Source organism: Oncorhynchus masou, chromosome 15 (assembly GCF_036934945.1).
Source record: "Oncorhynchus masou masou isolate Uvic2021 chromosome 15, UVic_Omas_1.1, whole genome shotgun sequence".
Taxonomy (NCBI): domain Eukaryota; kingdom Metazoa; phylum Chordata; class Actinopteri; order Salmoniformes; family Salmonidae; genus Oncorhynchus; species Oncorhynchus masou.
The window spans coordinates 38,579,027-38,602,242 of NC_088226.1; the positions used below are offsets into that span (position 1 = coordinate 38,579,027).

General features: G+C 42.3%; 1 protein-coding gene across 1 annotated transcript; it reads left to right on the top strand.

The window, feature by feature from the left end:
* Positions 1-790: 790 nt before the first annotated feature.
* On the top strand, positions 791-7,849 carry LOC135555094 (forkhead box protein F2-like). The gene is made up of 2 exons (XM_064987458.1): positions 791-2,267; positions 7,125-7,849. The coding sequence occupies exons 1-2, from the start codon at positions 1,295-1,297 to the stop codon at positions 7,292-7,294; spliced, it is 1,143 nt and encodes a 380-aa protein (XP_064843530.1). The 5' UTR covers positions 791-1,294; the 3' UTR covers positions 7,295-7,849.
* The last annotated feature ends 15,367 nt before the right edge of the window (positions 7,850-23,216 follow it).

Genomic DNA, 23,216 nt, shown 5'->3' on the forward strand with positions numbered 1-23,216 from the left:
TCTCACGATTGGGTCTGAGAGAACTAGGCAAACACGAGATGGGATTACTTTCACGAGATTTCTATGAGCCTACACAGTTTGTTCTATGCACCGTTAAATATATTTATATTTTTTATTTGTTTTTATTTAACTAGGCAAGTCAGTTAAAGAACAAATTATTATTTACAATGACGGCCTTGGGTTAACTGCCTTGTTCAGGGGAAGAACAACAGATGTTTACCTTATCAGCTAGGGGATGTATCGCTACCTCTACTGGGTCTGATATCTAACATGATCTTGTTGCATGCCAGCAAAAAAATATGTAGGCCTACCATTAGACCTGGCACACCAGGTGGGTGCAATTAATTATCAGATAGAATAGAAAACCAACAGGCTCCGGACCTTGTAGGGTAAGTGCTGAATACCCCTGGCATACACAGTTATACCCTCTTCATTACAGAAAATGTTTCTGCTTTGCAGCGTCATGACACTTATCAACAATCTGAATGTTTGGTAACAACATGCAAGAAGGGGTTGTTTTTTATTTACCTTGTGCGCGTTCCGTGTGGCGCTGTTGATTAGAACATCTGTGAGGTTTGATAGATGGCGTAATTGCGTGTAGCCTATTTGATATGTCAGAGTGAGAGCATGGGAAGGAGAGAGAGGGTGGAAGAGGGAAGGAGGGATGGAGAAATGAAGAGCGAGGGGCATGATTCTGCTGCAACGACTGGACAGGAAGGGGAGGGGGCTCTAGTCGTCACTGATTTCAGTGGGATTGGGTAGGGGGGGGGGTTAGATTTAAGAAATGATAGGTAGTCGCTTTTTGTTTGGCTGAGCGGCAGCGCACACTAAATCGAGTAGTCTCCGTGTTTCCTCCCCCAGGGATTAAGGAGGGCGATGCCCACCCGGTGCGCCACAGAGCTGCACTCACCGCCACGGTGACAACGAACCATACCGGAGCCTAAGTCGGACTGAACCCCGCAAAACGCTGCGTTATACCGAGCCCTCATTGGATACTCTGCACCCCACCGTCTCTCCCACATTCTGACACTGCACTCGCTGCACATTCTCTGCGAAATAGGAGAGTCCAACGAGGATTTTCAATCTCCAACCACTTTTTGTGGAATTCCGAAGACCAAATGCTTGTGTGATTTGAGGAGGACGTTGAGAATAAGCAACATTTCTTGTGATCAACTTTTTCGAATCCTATTAGTTATTTTGAAAGATCTATTGCTCCACATCTTGCTCTCCGCTTCCCCCTCTCCCACAAGGTCACTGCTCATCTACGCCACTGCTGTGCGTTAGCGGAGCAGAGATGACGACCGAGCTCTCTCAGCAGCAGCTGGACCCGCCGCCTCCCCTGAGGTCCAGCCCGACCTCCGGAGTCCTGCACCCCGCAATGATGAGCCCACAGACCGAGGTGGACAGCTCCTTAGCCGGGGCCAAAAGCAAGAAGGCGAGCTCCGGCCTGAGGCGACCAGAGAAGCCTCCCTACTCCTACATTGCGCTCATCGTCATGGCGATACAGAGCTCACCGACCAAGAGGCTGACGCTCAGTGAGGTCTATCAGTTCCTCCAGGCCCGGTTCCCCTTCTTCAGAGGATCCTACCAGGGCTGGAAGAACTCCGTCCGGCACAACCTCTCCCTGAACGAGTGCTTCATCAAGCTGCCCAAAGGGCTAGGCAGGCCGGGGAAAGGCCACTATTGGACCATCGACCCGGCCAGCGAGTTCATGTTCGAAGAGGGCTCGTTCCGCCGCAGACCCAGGGGCTTCCGGAGAAAATGCCAAGCTCTGAAGCCCATTTACCGGATGATGAACGGGATAGGCTTCGGTACGTCCATTTTACCGCAGAACTTTGATTTTCAGGCGCCCACTGGGTCTCTGGCGTGTCATAGCAACAGTTACAACTTGGACATGATGACCAACTCCATGGCCGGTGGCTACGACGGACTGAGCGGTGGCCACCACGTACCTCACATGTCCCCGAGCCCCGGGTCCACATATATGGCCAGCTGTCCGGTAACGTCCAACGGGGACTACGGTGGACCGGACAGTAGCAGCAGCCCTGTGCCCTCGTCTCCGGCTATGGCCAGCGCGTTGGACGGTCATTCTCCATACGCCAGTAGCGCCGGACACTGGGCGTCTCCCGGCGGCTCCCCGTACATAAAGCAGCAGCCTCTGGTCTCCAGCAGCTCGGCGTCCTCTGGGCTAAATTCCGGCATGTCCCCCTATTCCCTGGAGCAGAGCTACCTCCACCAGAACGCCAGGGACACCGCCGATATCTCAGGTAGGCCAATAAACGTTGTGTACGTTAAGTCCATAACGCCTTAATTAACCGTTTGAAATGTCATGCGTAACAGGGAGTTTAAGCATATGCATCTTGCCATTCCAAATACACTTGGTCAAGCGTAGCAAGTACTGTAAAAAGTGTCATATAAAAGCAGTTTGTTACATACACGGGTAACAGACCTTTGCAGGTTGATAATTTACTAACTCAAATTTTCTCGTTGATCAGGCTGTTTTCTTGAGGCTAAAACTCCAACTTAACGGAATGTGTAAATACATATTCTATAATATTGCTAAATTTGTATATTAAAATTATATTTGGCCTCTCTAATAGTCAATAGAGAAATTCACTCTTACTTGGGCTACGTGACACATACGCAGATTAAACAAAGCTTTGGCAAAGAAAATTACCAGCGGTAGTCTAGTGTGTTTTGTTACAGCCTAAATATGGAACGACTTACATTCGTAATGCATCTATACAACTATGTTGGAGATGGATAGGTCTCAGATAATTTAGGCCTAATTTAAAGGACTGGTTGACGTGGATGCATTTCCTTCAAATTTCATGTTGTGTTCTGGCAAAATGTCTTCCATATGTTGTGGGTTAAAGTAATTTGATTGGATTTAAGATGATTAGTTTGAAACTATATTCTGTCGTGGAACTAAGGTATCAGTTTGAATCACCCCAGGTGAAATAATGCTCTTTAAGGGACTCCATTACAAATATGCATGGGTAATTAGAAGGACACTGAGGTGGGAAATATAAGGGCCAAACAGCTTCTAATGACAGAAATTAACAAAATAGTTTAAAATGTTGTTGATATATCGGCTAGGCCTTAGGAAGAATAATGCGGTGGCTGTGTTCTTGTTTACATAAATGTTAAGAAAGGAATTTGAGTTTGAGTTTATTTATTCATGTTCACAGATAAAACTGAAGAAATGCAGAATTTACATTACTAATAATTGCAAAACACTCATTTGAAATATTCAACACATAATACGTGACACAAATAAAATACTGAAGACTTGAAACATTACAGGACATGTTTCATGATGGAAATTGTAATATGAAAATGTGATATTAAAAAAAATGTTTTTTTTAGAACCATTTAAGAGCTAGAATTATTGTACAGTCTGATAGCAGTGGGTGGAGTGGCGTTTCGCAGGCGGTTCGTACGGGCAGTTATACAGGACAGTTGGTGGCTGTTTCTCATGAGCCTGGTGGTGCTGTTACCTCTTTTTGGAGGGAGCAGGTCATTCAGTGGATGGTCAAGAGTGTACATGTCCTTCACCAGGTCCACTTCAACCTGCAGTGGGAGCTGTGGTTGGACTGCTCCACCTCAGGAGCTTAGTGCAATGGGCCATAATTGAAACTGTAGCCCCCTTTGTGTACATTTTACTTATCGCTCCTTAGGCCAGTTGATTGTCTTCACATCCATGTAATTTAGTTCATGTTAACCTTGTTTTACATGATTCTAATATGTCGACGCTTTTAACAAAAGTCCAAGGGATTTCTGAGGGGAATTATTCTAAAGCTAGAGGGGTCTCAGGGGTTATCTAAACAAAGGCTGTGCGAGTCGGACCACACTGAAGATGATTTCAACTAACGAATAGGCCTCGACCTCGCTAGACTTCTCATAACTATTTAGAAGACAAGCCTTTATCTGTTCTCACGGGCCTCTACACGGCCCATAAGGATTGTCAGTCACGGCCGGTGTGTTGTCTCTGAAAATGGGGCACAAGGGCAGCACCCTCAGGATAGAGGCCTGCAGCCTCCTAGAGAGAAAACACCGACACTGCGCGTGCATGCGTCACATCTGGAGTCCTTATGACCTTGATGAGGCTCACGCTCGCTCGCTTGCTCCCCTTTCCCTCTCCTCCCTCTTTCTCGCTCTGACTGTGTTGCTGACCTGGCACATAAGGATCTATGACAAAGGACCGCTGTTCTAATTCTCCAGATTCAATTATTTGTCAGAAAATTATATAAGGCCATATAATGATGAATTAACACTTGTGATGTTGCTCCTGCAGCACTCGGGGATAAACAGTGTAATATGTCTATGCCCTCAAGAGAAACGGACAATCAAACATAAGCACCGTTACCTAATCATCTTTCATAAATCTCTGAAGGATACGGAGGCCAATTGGGGTAGAAAGCACTGAAACGATGACGTTGTTTGGTTATTATAGGACTATCAAATCACTTTTAACGAACTTAACTTTATCTGGTTTAAGACTGAACACTTAAAATGTAAGACTAAACATTTCTCTAAGTTAAATATAATGGTGGCCCTCCCACCCCTACGGGAGGCCAGCTTGCACTCGCACAAACTTCCCCCCAAAGTCAGGACAGCGGAGTCCCTGCACATCTTCCGAAAACGTCTGGAACCCTACCTCTTTGAAGAGTTGCCCACCTTACAAAACTATCACCATGCCCCCTTCCCATCCAATTAAAAACATACTTTACCTACTAGCACCTACTTTGCTGCTAAATATTTAAGGCAAATGTAGTACTCGATACGACTGAATGCGCTAATTGTACATCGCTCTGTATAAAACATCTGCTAAATGACAAATGTAAAAATATGTGTACACATAATGCACCTATCACTAATGCAAAGTGCACCAACTAAACAAACATTACAGAAGCAAGGATTCGGAAGTAAAGTCATGGGTGTTTTACGTTAGACAAATTTCAGAATTAAAGACTGCTGCTCCAAAATACGATTTTTGTTGCATCCATAGCATATATTCGCTCTGCTATTTTGTGTAGGCCTACGCTCTATGCATCTAATTTGAACACATCCAAAATAATCTATTGTACATTAAAATCATTGCATGTTTAAATGTGAATATTTTAAAGAAGAAATAGGCTTAACACATGCAGTTTCTTGATTTTGGATTCAACGTTAGTGGTATTCTCATGAATGGGAATACTGAGGGGAGCATGGAAGCAATTCTATTATTTTACCTATACTAAAAAGGAAAGCAATCCCTGCCTCTTCATTAATTAATACATTATTCGCTAAGTAGTCTATGCATACCCATAATTTTGCTTGGTGTTTCTAGAAATAGACAATGAACATAGACGAAACAGACAGATTAATTGACAAAGTTCACATATATTATACAACATAGAAAAGTGACCATAGAACTGTTCAGTATGAGCGACTTTACTGTGAGGAATATATAGTTTACAGTATAAATAAATACATCTAAATGCAGAGGTAGGGATGTTTCGTGGCGTAGTTAATTAACGAGTCCCGCCGTAAAAGTTGAGGTCTAATCTCTAGATTCACTGAAAGTGATTTCTGCACGTGGTGTTATGGGACTCTTCACTTTGTTTACTGGCCAAATTATTGCAAGATGTGTCAACTCAAACGTAGTTAAAAGGTATATGCCTAATTGCCTACACTGTAAATTGGTGACAGTGAATGTGACAGTAGCTTACAGGCGGTGGCAAGTCAAATTCTGCATTTTATATTACAGTAATGAATACTGCATCAAAGCAAGTACTGTGTAATGTCATAAATATCATAAAATGTACTATTATACTGTAAAAATGAGATGCTTCCATAATGCTTCCATAATGAAATTCATTGAGGGCAGGGGTTTGTATTACAGTATTTTACTGTAATTACAAGGGATTGATGCAAGCAGGTTGGCTGCTTGGTAAAGTGTTTACACATTGCAGTATATTAATTCATATTTGGTTATATGTCACTTGTACTTCTAGAGGCCCAGTTTAGTAAAAAAAAAAAGTGATTTTCCTGTGTTTAAGGCATATATATTTCCATGCTATGAGGTTGTAATAATACTGTGATATTGCGAAAGATGTCCTTTTAGCATAAGAGCTTTTTGAAAATCCTGCTGGAAGAGTTTTTGGCCTTCGGTGGTGACATCACCATGCGGCAAATTAGTTAATAGTGCCAAACCTCTGCCAATAACAGGTACTTTTCATTTCCCCCCTCCCCACTCAAACCACTTAACAAAATTATTGCTTGAGAAATAGCTTTTTGCTAAACTGTGTCTTTTTTACCATTGTAATTTAAAAACAATCACAGTAAAATTGTTACCAGAAATGATTTGATATTGAGATGAAAATGGCTGCATTGGAACTTTAACAAAGGCTTCCAACCTGTCAGTGTCCACAGTGCAAAAAAAAACAAAATAAGAACATTTCATGGGTAAGATTTGCTGCCTCCTATACAAACTGATGGGCACCATAACCACGGGAGTTAAATTGGTACAGCATTCTCACACAGAGTTACAACAAAAATATAGCCTCTTATAAGGCATGCCTCAAAATATGTTCATGAGCCAAAAACAATACCATGCACCCACTAGTGGTCAAAAGGTTTTTGGTGTGCCAAAAATACGGTATGGTACTGTATTCTGAGGGGTGGAATTATAGTACCATATACAGTGATTCCTTCCCTGCCCCCAAAATATTCCCACAATGCACCATCATTTACAGTATGCTGCAGTTCATACTGCAGCATACAGCAGTATAAAATATATTCATACTGCACCTTTTTACTAATTATAATATATTTCAGAGTAGTTTAGTTGATAATACCATAATTACTGTATCATTTAAAATGGTACATTACAGTGTATACACAATACGCTGAATACTATAACTTTTTTATAGAAGGTCAATTTAATGCTTCTATTAAGAATAATATTTAAGCTACAGAATTCCTATTTGTAAAAACCCACAAGAATTAAGGCTTTCTCCTATATTCTGAAACGAAACTCAGACTTAACTGGGTTCTTTTTTTTTGTTTAAATGTAAATTTATTTTTGATGGATTTAGTAAAAATGAGTTATTCACTGTTATCTCCTTTTTCTCCAGTGGGGATCCCTCGCTACCAGAGCCACTCCTCACCCGTGTGTGACAGGAAGGATTTTCTCCTGAACTTTAACGGCATCTCCTCGTTTCGTCCTTCAGCCAGCGGATCTTACTATCATCATCACCAGCATCACCAAAGCCTTTGTCAAGACGTCAAACCGTGCGTGATGTGAGCGCGTCATGGAGTGTGCGTAATGGCTCCAAACCGTGCTCCGGAGATGAGAATCTGATCAACACCAAATCAAACAATTTAAACTGATTCCATGAGAGTTAAAAGGCAAATAAATTGGCTAATATTTCTGATGAGAATGAACAAGAGGGACAAAGGGCTAGCCTACTTCTGAGAAGCCGGAAAACTTCTCACATCAGGGTATATTTACAGTGGCCTTCGTTGTCTTGATAAGCCTAAAGCAGTTGTTGCATAGGTATTATGCAACAACTGTTTCCGAAATTAAGGAAGGCACCAAATCTTCTGACAATATAACCAAGGTTTTTTCCAAAATAAGTTTCAAAAACGACTAATGTGTTTGCTGTCATTAACTGTGCAAACAAATACCTTATATTTTATGTAACTAGGCCTCTGATCCGATATAGGCCAATAAAGATAAATGCAGCCTACACATACACAAAGCTTCTTTATAACAAATTGAAACACATTTGCACTTGTTGTATACCCTTTGAGATTTGCTTAATTTTGTCATGAAGTGTTTCAATAAAACAGATGTATTTTAGGCTACACCTGCCTGCTTGACTCTCTCAGCAATATATTTGACATTTGTAAGAAATATAAATACACTGCAAGAGATGCACTGTTGTGGCTTGTAAAACCAGGTTAGAGGAGAGTTGGAGCGCAGCCTACTGTTGATTGAAAGATTGTAGTGGGTGGATTGGATGTTAACTGCAAATTCAGCTCCAGGTTAGAGAGTGATGTGGACAAGACTCCAGTGAACATTCAACCATTTATTTTAGCATCAAATAACGTCCCAGCACAGAGGGCAAACATAAATGAGAACTATGTATGGTTTCTGTAATAGACAGAGACGAGAATTAGTGTTTACATGATAAACAACGGAACATAATCAACATTAAGGAAACTGAAATATGAACTTAAAGCTTACACAATAGAAACGCAAAACACAGCAGTAGGCTACAGTTACATAAAAGGGGCCCTGTGGTCTTAAATAGGCTGGTACCTAAACATATAGCTTAGCCGTTACAGCATTAGCCCAAATCTTTTAATGTGCCCTTGAGCAAGGTACTTAACCCACATTTGCTCCAGGGGTGCTGTACTACTATGGCTGACCATGTAAAACAAAATATTGCACTGCACATTTACTAAACATAATATTTTGTGTTTAGTAAAAAGGTGCAGTATGAATATATTTTACTAAACATAACTTGAATATTTCCATGGTTTGTATTGTCTCATTGCACCATCTACAGCCTGAACTAGCCTGCCCGGTCATGCAGTGGAAAGTCTTTGGGGGGCGGCACACATGCCTGAAACAATCTCACCTAAGTGGAGAAATTATTTGTATCTGTTTATAAAATCTGATTCTACTGCTTGCATCAGTTACCTGATGTGGAATAGAGTTCCATGTAGTCATGTCTCCATGTAGTACTGTGCGCCTCCCACAGTCTGTTCTGGACTTGGGGATTGTGACGATACCTCTGGTGGCGTGTCTTGTGGGGTATGCATCGGTGACCAAGCTGTGTGCTAGTCATTTAAACAGACAGATCAGTGCGTTCAGCTTGTCAACACAAGTGATGAAGTCAATTTCTCCTCCACTTTGAGCCATGAGAGTTTGACGTGCATATCATTGTTGCATCATGCTGAATAAAACTGCAGACATAAAGAAACACACGCACATCACACTTCATACATCAGCTGCACAAAGATACAGTGCATTCTTTGGGTGGATATATTATGATAAGTTTGATTCATGAGCTTACCTAGCTCCACCACTGCTAACACTGACTGACATGTAAACTGACTGTAGTCAGGATGAGGGACTGAAAACAAAAGACTAGGGCTCCATCTAGTGGTCATAAGTATATATTGGATTGTTTATTTCACAAATTTGACATTACATTGGCTACCATTGACAGGCATCCCAATTCTGATATTTTTTCCACTAATGGGTCTTTTGACCAATCACATCAGATCTTTTCAAATCAAATCTTTTCAGAACTGATCTGATTGGTCAAATGACTTATTAGTTATTTTTTTTAATCAGAATTGGATTGCTTGTTTAAACGTATCAATGGCAGCTGATGCTGAATTATGACACTCTTTACATGAATACACTATGCACAGGAAAATCATCAATACAATTAAATCATTACAATACATATCTTCGGAGAACTGTCAGTGCTAAGGGTAAGACACAAGTAGCAGTCCTTAGCTCACCTGGTTGAGCAGCCTAGTCATGTATGGTGACACGCTCCTTTGGAAGTGCTTGGTCCTGCACCTGATGGATTCCAACGTTGTTGAGGATCGGGCAACACAACCAGAGATGGAGGAGTGGTCGGGGGGCAGCATGTGCCGGTAGGGGCCTGGTTTCAGGAGGATCTTTGCAAACTCTTTATCAGACGCAATTGCATGGAGGTTAGGTTGACAGCTGAGATCCATAGAGCATGTTGGAGCTGATGAAACAACAGAAGCCCGTTCATTTTCAATAGAGGGTTGCGATCATGGGCGATGAAGCGTGAACACGGCAGGAATTAATGCACAAGCATGTGGTTCGTTCTAAAGGATTTGTTTCCATAGAAATTGACCTGGCTAAAAGGTGAGCCACTTTCATGTCATAGGTTATCACGAGTCGAACTCAGAGTTGACCAAAGTTAGCTCGCTATCTCCTTTATCTAGATTCATAGTACGCCACTCCTGATCCAAGAGTTAACCAGTTAACTTGCCTAAATGTTCTTAAATAGCTTAATATTTTTTGAAAGATAAGCTTGAAATGGGCATGGTCTAATTGACTCAACAACCAAAACAACGACTAAGTTTAGCTTTCTAGGTAAAACACAAAAAAATGGCGAAATATTGTTGTTTATCAAAGTTAGCGGCCTGATCCTGTTTTGTAGTATACCCCTCAGGTAACCAGCCAGGCTGTGGTTAGGGTTGAACCCGGGATGTGGACATGAAGCTAGGGTTAGGGTTGAACCCGGGATGTGGACATGAAGCTAGGGTTAGGGTTGAACCGTGATGTGGACATGAAGCTAGGGTTAGGGTTGAACCCGGGATGTGGACATGAAGCTAGGGTTAGGGTTGAACCCGGGATGTGGACATGAAGCTAGGGTTAGGGTTGAACCGTGATGTGGACATGAAGCTAGGGTTAGGGTTGAACCCGGGATGTGGACATGAAGCTAGGGTTAGGGTTGAACCCGGGATGTGGACACGAAGCTAGGGTTAGGGTTGAACTGGGATGTGGACATGAAGCTAGGGTTAGGGTTGAACCGGGATGTGGACATGAAGCTAGGGTTAGGGTTGAACCGTGATGTGGACATGAAGCTAGGGTTAGGGTTGAACCCGGGATGTGGACATGAAACTAGGGTTAGGGTTGAACCGGGATGTGGACATGAAGCTAGGGTTAGGGTTGAACCGGGATGTGGACATGAAACTAGGGTTAGGGTTGAACTGAGATGTGAACATGAAGCTAGAGCTAGGGTTAGGGTTGAACCGGGATGTGCACATGAAGCTAGGGTTCGGGTTGTGTTGATGTATTATGTTGACACAAAAATAGGTAACATTTACTACGGTGGGATGTCATATTCACATTCAAAAAGTGCCTGTGGATCTGTATTCTGTGCTCACAGAATTGTTTTCCGCCTGTCGATGTATTACAATACACAAATGTGGCTTCAGATGAGAGTCGACGATGTCCATTATTTGGATAATCTTTGTCATGTTGTCACGCCTTGGTCTTAGTATTGTGTGTTTTAGTTTATTAGTTAGTCAGACCAGGGTGTGACATGGGGTTATTATGTATTGTATTTTCGTTTTGGGGTTTGTAGTGTTTGGGATTCTAGTTGATTAGGGGTGTGTGTGGTGTTAATTAGGTTGGCTGCCTGAGGCGGTTCTCAATCAGAGTCAGGTGCTTCTCGTTGTCGCTGATTGGGAACCGTATTTAGGTAGCCTGTTTTTTCGCTTTCGTGGGTGATTGTTCCTGTCTCTGTGCTAGTTTCACCAGTCAGGCTGTATTAGGTTTTGTTCTGTTTTGTTGTTTTTTGTATTTAATAGTTATTCGTGTTAGTTCGTTCGTTTTGTCTTTCACTTAATAAACATGAGTAACTTACACGCTGCATTTCGGTCCGACTCTCCTTCAACTAAACAAGAACGCCGTTACACATGTGTCTCATTCAGCCGTATCTTGGGAGAAAGCTTTCGAGCTAGAATAATAAAGAATAACTTTGTGAACCGTGAGTGTAACGTTTATTTATTCAACAAACTATGTTAAAATGTTCAACAAATGACTTTCTTATCAATGTTTAATTGTTTAATCGGCCAGGTCTGGTGCTACCTTTGCTAGGTAAAGCCCCGCCTTGTCTCAGTTCACTGGTCTCCATAGCAGCATCCACCCACAGCACGCGCTCCCGCAGGTATATTTCACTGATTGCCCCCAAAGCCAATTCCTCCTTTGGCCACCTTTCCTTCCAGTTCTCTGCTGCCAATGACTGGAACGAACTGCAAAAATTGCTGAGGCTGCAGACTCTTATCTCCCTCCCTAACTTCAAGCACCAGCTGTCAGAGCAGCTCACAGATCATTGCTCCTGTACATAGCCCATCTGTAAATAGCCCATCCAACTACCTCATCTCCATACTCTATTTATTTATTTTGCTCTTTTGCACCCCAGTATCTCTTCTTGCACATTCATCTTCTGCACATCTATCACCCAAGTGTTTAATTGCTATATTGTAATTACCTCGCCACTATGGCCTATTTTATTGCCTTACCTGCCTTATCTTACCTCATTTGCCCATACTGTATTTATACTTTTTTTCCTACATAATTATTGACTGTATTTTTGTTTATTCAATGTGTAACTCTGTGTTGTTGTATGTGTCAAACTGCTTTTCTTTATCTTGGCCAGGTCGCAATTGTAAATGAGAACTTGTTCTCAACTAGCCTACCTGGTTAAATAAAGGTGAAATGTAATAAAAAATAAAAAATTGCACTGGAGGAAGGTTTCACACACAAACTGAATGGCAGTTTTTTATTTGAAAATCAATTTCTGGGTTTGTGTTTCAGTTTGCGGTTATGGATGTTCTGAATGTTTTGGAATCCTGCTGTGTTTAATTATTTTTATTTTTACTATAGACATAGTTGTTGACTGAGTGAAGTGGAATTGCCCACATTGAAATTCACAGTCCATCCCGACGAATCTGGAGTTTGCTTGAATTGATAAAAGTGATCAAATGTATCCAATTTGTGAGACAATAAATGCTATTTCTCAATGGAATTAGGAGGATGTTTTTTGGGCTATCTACTTAAAAGGTCTAATACCGTAGTTTTTATACAAAAAGACTGCTTGGTTGAGTCTGGATATTTTTCACTGCCATGCATGCATGTGCATCTAAATGGCAATATCAAATGGAGAAGAATAATGTCAAATGGAGATGAATAATGAATTAAATTCTTCCTGAATATTTGTGTGTGTGTGTGTGTGTGTGTGTGTGTGTGTGTGTGTGTGTGTGTGTGTGTGTGTGTGTGTGTGTGTGTGTGTGTGTGTGTGTGTGTGTGTGTGTGTGTGTGTGTGTGAGAGAGAGAGAGATAGCTGGCCTCTCACATTGATGGAGACAGAGATTGTGATATCATAATAAATACAGTGTGTATGATAAGTAAACTTTTTTTCCACATTTTGTTGCTTGATAAAGTAGGATTGAAATGGATTTAGTTGTGATTTTTTTGTCATTGATCTACACACTCCATAATGTCAAGGTAAAAAGAAAATACCACAAGTGTTAACAAATTAATGCAAATGATTAAATAACAAAAATGTAGCTAAAGTATTCTCCCCTTTTGTTTAGGTAAGCCTAAATGAGTCCAGGAGTAACATTTAGTGTAACAAATCATATAATAAGTTACATGTGTGAAATAATATGGGATGACATCATTTTTGAATGACAACCCCTTCCTCTGTCCCCCATACATACAACATCTGTAAGGTCCCTCAGTCAAGAATTACATTTCAAGCACAGATTCAAGTACATAGACCAGGGAGCTTATACAGAAACCCAGCCTAAAGCACCAAACAGCAAGCAATGCAGATGTAGAAGCAGTGTGGCTAGGAAAAAACTCCCTAGAAAGGTAGGAACGTAGAGAGAAACCTAGATAGGAACCAGGCTTTGAGGTTGCCAGTCCTCTTCTGGCTGTGCCGGTGGAGATAAGAGTACATGGACATTAAGGCTAGATCGTTCTTCAAGATGTTCAAATGTTCATAGATGACAAGCAGGGTCAAATAATAATCACAGTGGTTATAGAGGGTGCAACAGGTAAGCACCTCAGGAGTAAATGTCAGGTGGCTTTTCATAGATGAGTATTCAGAGTTCGAGACAGCAGCTGCAGAAGAGAGAGCGAGAGAGAGAGTCAAAACAGCAGGTCCGGGGTAGGGTAGAAGGTCCGGTGAACAGGTCAGGGTTCCATAGCCACAGACAGAACAGAAGAAACTGGATCAGAAGCCCGACAAGATAGCACATCCGGTGAACAGGTCAGGGTTACATAGCCGCAGGCAGAACTGCAGAAACTGGATCAGCAGCACAACTAGGTGGACTGGGGAAGGGGACAGCCAGGAGTCGTCAGGCCAGGTAGTCCTGAGGCATGCTCCTAGGGCTCAGGTCCTCTGGGAAGAGAGAGCAAGAGAGAGAGATGGGAGACTGAGAGGAAGCATACTTAAGATCATACAGGACACCAAACAAGAGAAGACAAGAGAAATACACCAGATAGGACAGACTGATAGACTGACCCTAGACTGACAAACTGACCCTAGCTCCCCGGCACATGGATTATTGCAGCATAGATACTGGGGACTGAGTCATGTGGCCCCGTCTGACAATACCCTTGGACAGGGCCAACCAGGCAGGATATAACCCCACCCACTTTGCCAAAGCACAGCCCCCACACCACTAGAGCGATACCAACAGACCTCCAACTTACTACCCTGAGACAAGGCGGAGTATAGCTCACAAAGATCTCCCCCACCACATGAGCCCAAGGAAGCGCAAGACCGGACAGGAAGACAACGTCAGTGATTTAACCCACTCAAGACGAGTATATCGGGAAAAAAAAGCCTGTCAAGACATGATGCACCCCTCCTTGGGACGGCATGGGAGAGCACGAGCAAGCCAGTGACTGATCCCCAGTAAAAGGGTCAGAAGCAGAGAATCCCAGGAGAGAGGGGACCTGGCCAGGCAAAATCAACCCTTAACAGGAAGCCAGTGTAGGGAGGCTAACAGTGGAGTAATATGAATGAGCTTTGGGGTTCTAGTAATTGGGCTAGCAGCTGTATTTAGCACTAGCTGAAGTTTATTTAGTGCTTTATCCGGGTAGCCGGAGAGTAGAGCAGTAGTCTAATTATCATTAGGATGACACAACAGTGGTAGGCCTGATCACCGGACAGCCTATAGGGAGGAGGTAGGCGACCTAGCTGTGTGGTGCCAGGACAACAACATCTCCATCAACGTGATCAAGATAAAGGAGATGACAGTGGTGGAAAAAGTACTCCATTGTCATACTTGAGTAACAGTAAAGATACCTTAACAGACAATTACTCAAGTAAAAGTGAAAGTTACCCAGTAAAATACTACTTGAGTGTAATCCTGAAAGTATCTGGTTTTAAATGTACTTAAAAAGTACTAAATTGACATACTTGAGTAAAAGTATATACCGTAGTAAAAGTAAGCTATACATCAAATTCCTTATATTAAGCAAATCAGACAGCATTATTATCATATTACTTTTAATTATGGACAGAAAGGGGCACACTCAAACACTCAGACATAATTTACACACATTGCAGTTGTGTTTCGTGAGTCCGCCAGATCAGAGGCAGTAGGGATGACAAAGCATTATGTTGATGAGTGCCATAATTCTGTCCTGCTTGAGCACTCTAAATGTAACGAGTTCTTTTGTGTGTCAGGGAAAATGTAAGGATTGAAAAGTACATTATTGTCTTTAGGAATGTAATGGAGTAAAATTAAAAGTTGTCAAAAATATCAATAGTAAAGTACAGATGCCCCCAAAAAGGACTTAAGTAGTACTTAAAAGTATTTTTATTAGGTACTTTACACCGCTGGGAGATGATTGTGGACTCCAGGAAAAGGAGGCCCGACGGGGTTGTGGTGGAGAAGGTTGAAAGCTTCAAGTTCCTTGGTGTCCACATCACCAGCAAACTAACATGGTCCAAGCACAACAAGACAGTCGTGAAGAGGGCACGACAAAACCTATTCCCCCTTAGGAGACTGAAAAGATTTGGCATGGGTCCTCAGATCCAAAAGGTTCTACAGCTGCACCATCGAGAGCATCCTGACTGGTTGCATCACTGCCTGGTCTGGAAACTACTCGGCCTCCGACCGCAAGGCACTACAGAGAGTAGTGTGTACGGCCCAGTACATCACTGGGGCCAAGCTTATTGCCATGCAGGACCTCTATACCAGGTGTGTCAGAGGAAGGCCCTAAAAATGGTCAAATCCAGCCCCCCTGGTAATAGATTGTTCTCTCTGCTTCCGCAAAGCAAGCGGCATGTCTAGGTCCAAGAGGCTTCTAAACAGCTTCTATTCCCAAGTCTTAAGACTCCTGAACCCCGCATGTTGACTCTGTAGCGGTACCCTGTGTATGAAGCCTCACTATTGTTATTTCACTGCTGCTCTTTAATGATTTATCACTGTTATTTCTTGTATTAATTTATTTATTTTTTCTTAAAACTGAATTGTTGGTCTAAGGGCTTGTAAGTAAAGCATTTCACTGTTGTATTCTGGCACGTGTGACAAATAAAATTAGATTTGATTTTAAAGTGACAAAAGTATTGATTAGTTTTTCTGCTTCATTTTTAGACAAAAACTTCTGATTTTTGCCATGTTACAAAGATGGAAAAAAGCTGCTGTTTAAATATTTGGAAAAAGAGAGATCAGGGCCAAGAATAATGCTGAGGTTATTCACAGTTTTATTTTAGATGACTGTACCACCATTCAGAGTAATTGTCAGATCAAAAACTAGATCTCTTTGTTTATTGGGACCTAGAACTAGTTAAACATTTGCTGCAATCCACTTCCTTATATCTGAAACACAGGGATCCAGGGTAGCCAATCTTTGGCCTTCACAATGTTTAATCAGAATGTACAGCTGTGTGTCATCCGCATAGCAGTGAAAGTTGACATTGTGTTTCTGAATTTTATCACCAAGAGGTAGCATCTATAGTGAAAACAATAGTGGTCCTAAAACAGAGCACCTAAATTTACCATTGAATTCTCAGAGTGTTAAACAAATCAAAATATATTTTATGTTTGTGATTCTTCAAATAGCCACCCTTTGCCATGATGACAGCTTTGCACACGCTTGGCATTCTCTCAACCAGCTTCACCTGGAGTGCCTGTCCAACAGTCTTGATGGAGTTCCCACATATGCTGAGCACTTGTTGGCTGCTTTTGCTTCACTCTGTGGTCCGACTCATCCCAAACCATCTCAATTTGGTTGACATCGGGAGATTGTGGAGACCCAGGTAACCTGATGCAGCAGTCCATCACTCTCCTTTGTAAAATAGCCCTTACCACAGCCTGGAGCTGTGTTGGGTCATTGTCCTGTTGACAAATAATTGATAGTCCCACTAAGCCCAAACCAGATGGGATGGCGTATCGCTGCAGAATGCTGTGGTAGCCATGCTGGTTAAGTGTGCCTTGAATTCTAAATAAATCACAGACAATGTCACCAGAAAGCACCCTCACACCATAACACCTCCTCCTCCATGCTTTACGGTGGGAAATACACATGCGGAGATCATCCGTTTAACCACACAGCATCTCACAAAGACACAGTGGTTGGAAGCAAAAACCTCCAGACCAATGGACAAATTTCCCCAAGTCTAATGCTCGTGTTTCTTGGCACAAGCAAGTCTCTTCTTATTATTGGAGTCCTTTAGTAGTACAAATAGTACAATTAAAGAAAAACCCTTGAATGAGTAGGTTGTAATGGTTTTCTCCCGCTGAAGGAGAGGAGGATCAAAGTGCAGCGTGGTTAGTGTTCAACATCTTTAATATCGATGATAAACGAGAACACTACAAAATACAAAACAACAAAAGTGAAAACTGAAACAGTCCTATCTGGTGCAATGACACAAAGACAGAAGACAATCACCCACAAAATACCCAAAGAACATGGCTGCCTAAATATGGTTCCCAATCAGAGATAACGATAAGCACCTGCCTCTAATTGAGAACCAATCTAGGCAACCATAGACTTACATAAACACATAGAAAGGACACACCCCATAAACATACAAAACCCCTAGACCAGACAAACGCATAAATCCCCCATGTCACACCCTGACCTATCCAAAATAATAAAGAAAACAAAGATAACTAAGGCCAGGGCGTGACATAGGTGCTCTAAACCTTTTGACCGGTAGTGTATGATGGGGTCTAAAACCAGACTGGAGTGTTTTCTATACATAATTTGTATCCTGTGAATAAATCACCTCCCACCAAAACCGGAAGTGTCATTCTAAAGCACATAAAACCATCTGACAGAATCATGTGCCATTCAAAAGCTGAAATTATATAAGCCTACTGCAGAGTTAGACAACCATGAGATTCGGTTCCAACACCCCCAGAACCAACTCATCAAAAAGCTCCCACTCCATGGCCCAAATAGCAATTCATGTTAGACCAAAGCCCAAATGAAGGGTGTCCACCCACTCTGCCCCGAGATAAATATGATTATTAATTTCCTGAATCATTCAGTGTGGTCAGTCTCCAACATATCATTAGCAATATATCAAAAAAGTTGGATTTCATAACCTAATACATCCGATAATAAGCATTGAGTTCTATTGACAGCGGTTGTTAGATGAATTTAGTTCTTATGTGTTCATTAACCAATTCAATTAAAATATCCATCATGTCCAAAATCAACCACAAATCAACCACACCAAAACCAATATATGTATTTACAAGGACTGTTCTAGGCCTACATCAGAATCATAACTCTTCTTATCAGAATTTTCATTATAATCTTCATCAAAGAAACAGTCTACACATCAAAACAAAAAAGAACCTAAACATTAAAAATGGTCTCATCCAACATAGGCTCCTCGTATGTGAAGGAGCCGGATCCATCTGCTAGGTCTAGGGGCATGTATTCATCATACCACTGGTCAGAGCTTGGGATCGGTCCGTATCTCACCATCTGTGGTCTCATCGATTTCTCCAGAGTCCTGGAAATTAGACCTTTCACTCACGGAATCAAACAGCTTTCACACGGAACCAAAACACTCATTCAGCTGAAAGTTGCCCACAACACAGTAATCATGCAATTCTTCAATTTTCCGAACATACTGTCAAAACTAATTTGTTAGAGCATGTTAGAGGTAAAATAGGTAGGTACCCTTTGTGCCAAATTCCTCCTTTATCAGCGGCTCCCATCTTAACCCATCTAGCAACTTCCTTAATCGGAGCTCTAAGCTGACTTTCCTTCAGTAATTCTGTGTCAATACTATCTTCCTCTTTCAAGTGAGAGTCTGTGTGTGGGTGTTACTTTCCAGCTGCTGGCTTAGCTTCCTAATCTGCCCTTCTATTACCAAGTCGTATGTGCTTCACATTTACAATTTGCTACTGTCTTTGGTAATAAAACTGCCTTTAGTTAATTCAAAATTAGCTTCACATGGGTAATTGGTTTACCCGCCGTGGTGACCATACCCCTGTTTTTCCACTGAGGTGCAAATACATGGATGGTGTTAAATGCATAAGCACTGTCAGTATATATCGTAATACATTTACCCTTCCTCAATTCACAAGCTCTGGTAAGGGCAACAATTTCAACTTGCTGAACAGAGTAATTTTTTGTAATGCTTCAGCTTCCAACACCTCAGTAAGAGTCACTAATGCATAACCAGTTGCATTTGAGCCCTCTGGGTTCTTTCTCTACGACCCATCTACAAACATAGTCAGTTCCCCATCAGATAAAGCTAGATCAGTCAAATCAGGTCGTAGTAAGACAACTTTCTTGGTTTCTGTTACACAATCATGTGGGCTGCCATCTGTTGCAAGAGGAACTAATGTGGAGGGGTTCAGAGTAGTACAACGCTCCATTGTCAAATTAGGCATGTTGAAAAGGATTAACATACAAGACAGATGTCATTGTATGTTCTAACAACAGAATGGATACGGCATGTGGAACTTTTAAAGTCAAATCATGATAAAGCACAACAGATGCCGAGTCCTCAACTGCCTGAGCTGTGACTTCCTCCTATTCACTTTGTGACCTTGGTCTGCGAAAAAGAGGAACAGAGCTAGGGTATCAGCTTTACAGCCCTCCTGTGAGGGATTTGTCACCAATATAACGTCTACATATATCAAAATGTAGCTTACACAAAGAAGATCAAATTTAATTTTCTTTTCCATTATGTTCAATACCAGATTGCGTTTCTGTTTCCAAATATTGATTAACTGTCTCACTGTCTCCATGTTTCCATTCATGGACCTTGGAAAAATCAACATGTCTATAGTAGTAATCTCTAAGATTATTACATAGCTAAACTTAATTATTTCGATACTCTCAAAGATCCTGGATCACCTCAGATGCCATATATGCCTGTCAACTTTCTACTATTTAAATACAAATCTTCTAATAATTAAATATAGCCAAAATGAATGCTAAACATAGCATATGATTTCTGTACTAATGAAATCTCTCCTTCGGGAGTCTACTGTATTTTGTCTAACAAACACATGGGTTAATCTTAAATCAGTCTCATCAATAATTTAATATATGTTGCACAGTGTGGGATCCATTATCTACAGTAATTTACCATCCCTAAGAACTGCAACATATTTCTATACAAAATTCATTTTAACGCTTATAAAATCACTATTTTTATATCTTCATCTTTTTCACTGCCCTGTTGGCTCAATGTAACGGCGTTCTTCGTTTGTCGAAAGAGAGTCGGACCGAAATGCAGCGTGTTGGTTACTCATGTTTTTAAATCAAAATCAAATCAAATCAAATCAAATTGTATTTGTCACATACACATGGTTAGCAGATGTTAATGCGAGTGTAGCGAAATGCTCGTGCTTCTAGTTCCGACAATGCAGTAATAACCAACAAGTAATCTAACTAACAATTCCTAATCTACTGTCTTATACACAGTGTAAGGGGATAAAGAATATGTACATAAGGATATATGAGTGAGTGATGGTACAGAGCAGCATAGGCAAGATACAGTAGATGGTATCGAGTACAGTATATACATGTGAGATGAGTATGTAAACAAAGTGGCATAGTTAAAGTGGCTAGTGATACATGTATTACATAAGGATGCAGTCGATGATATAGAGTACAGTATATAGGTATGCATATGAGATGAATAATGTAGGGTAAGTAACATTATATAAGGTAGCATTGTTTAAAGTGGCTAGTGATATATTTACAACATTTCCCATCAATTCCCATTATTAAAGTGGCTGGAGTTGAGTCAGTGTCAGTGTGTAGGCAGCAGCCACTCAATGTTAGTGGTGGCTGTTTAACAGTCTGATGGCCTTGAGATAGAAGCTGTTTTTCAGTCTCTCGGTCCCAGCTTTGATGCACCTGTACTGACCTCGCCTTCTGGATGATAGCGGGGTGAACAGGCAGTGGCTCGGGTGGTAGATGTCCTTGATGATCTTTATGGCCTTCCTGTAACATCGGGTGGTGTAGGTGTCCTGGAGGGCAGGTAGTTTGCCCCCGATGATGCGTTGTGCAGACCTCACTACCCTCTGGAGAGCCTTACGGTTGAGGGCGGAGCAGTTGCCGTACCAGGCAGTGATACAGCCCGCCAGGATGCTCTCGATTGTGCCTCTGTAGAAGTTTGTGAGTGCTTTTGGTGACAAGCCGAATTTCTTCAGCCTCCTGAGGTTGAAGAGGCGCTGCTGCGCCTTCTTCACGATGCTGTCTGTGTGAGTGGACCAATTCAGTTTGTCTGTGATGTGTATGCCGAGGAACTTAAAACTTGCTACTCTCTCCACTACTGTTCCATCGATGTGGATAGGGGGTGTTCCCTCTGCTGTTTCCTGAAGTCCACAATCATCTCCTTAGTTTTGTTGACGTTGAGTGTGAGGTTATTTTCCTGACACCACACTCCGAGGGCCCTCACCTCCTCCCTGTAGGCCGTCTCGTCGTTGTTGTTAATCAAGCCTACCACTGTTGTGTCGTCCGCAAACTTGATGATTGAGTTGGAGGCGTGCGTGGCCACGCAGTCGTGGGTGAACAGGGAGTACAGGAGAGGGCTCAGAACGCACCCTTGTGGGGCCCCAGTGTTGAGGATCAGCGGGGAGGAGATGTTGTTACCTACCCTCACTACCTGGGGGCGGCCCGTCAGGAAGTCCAGTACCCAGTTGCACAGGGCGGGGTCGAGACCCAGGGTCTCGAGCTTGATGACGAGCTTGGAGGGTACTATGGTGTTGAATGCCGAGCTGTAGTCGATGAACAGCATTCTCACATAGGTATTCCTCTTGTCCAGATGGGTTAGGGCAGTGTGCAGTGTGGTTGAGATTGCATCGTCTGTGGACCTATTTGAGCGGTAAGCAAATTGGAGTGGGTCTAGGGAGTCAGGTAGGGTGGAGGTGATATGGTCCTTGACTAGTCTCTCAAAGCACTTCATGATGACGGAAGTGAGTGCTACGGGGCGGTAGTCGTTTAGCTCAGTTACCTTAGCTTTCTTGGGAACAGGAACGATGGTGGCCCTCTTGAAGCATGTGGGAACAGCAGACTGGTATAGGGATTGATTGAATATGTCCGTAAACACACCAGCCAGCTGGTCTGCGCATGCTCTGAGGGCGCGGCTGGGGATGCCGTCTGGGCCTGCAGCCTTGCGAGGGTTAACACGTTTAAATTTTTTACTCACCTCGGCTGCAGTGAAGGAGAGACCGCATTTTTCCGTTGCAGGCAGTGTCAGTGGCACTGTATTGTCCTCAAAGCGGGCAGAAAAGTTATTTAGTCTGCCTGACATCCTGGTCCGTGACTGGGCTGGATTTCTTCCTGTAGTCCGTGATTGACTGTAGACCCTGCCACATGCCTCTTGTGTCTGAGCCATTGAATTGGGATTCTACTTTGTCTCTGTACTGACGCTTAGCTTGTTTGATAGCCTTACGGAGGGAATAGCTGCATTGTTTGTATTCAGTCATGTTACCAGACACCTTGCCCTGATTGAAAGCAGTGGTTCGCGCTTTCAGTTTCACACGAATGCTGCCATCATTCCAAGGTTTCTGGTTAGGGAATGTTTTAATCGTTGCTATGGGAACGACATCTTCAACGCACGTTCTAATGAACTCGCACACCGAATCAGCGTATTCGTCAATGTTGTTATTTGACGCAATACGAAACATGTCCCAGTCCACGTGATGGAAGCAGTCTTGGAGTGTGGAGTCAGCTTGGTCGGACCAGCGTTGGACAGACCTCAGCGTGGGAGCTTCTTTTTTTTAGCTTTTGTCTGTAGGCAGGTATCAGCAAAATGGAGTTGTGGTCAAATGACGATACATGAAATAACAAAAACAACAAACGGAACGTGAAAAAACCTATACAGCCTGTCTGGTGAACACTAACACAGAGACAGGAACAATCACCCACGAAATACAAAGTGAAACCCAGGCTACCTAAATACGGTTCCCAATCAGAGACAACGAGAATCACCTGACTCTGATTGAGAACCGCCTCAGGCAGCCAAACCTATGCAACACACACCCCTAATCAGCCACAATCCCAATAACTAAAAAACCCCACTAAGAATACAACAAACATAAACCCATGTCACACCCTGGCCTGACCAACTAATTAACTAAAACACAAAATACTAAGACCAAGGCGTGACACTCAAAATATGTCCTAAATACTTAACATGAGTCTACCATAT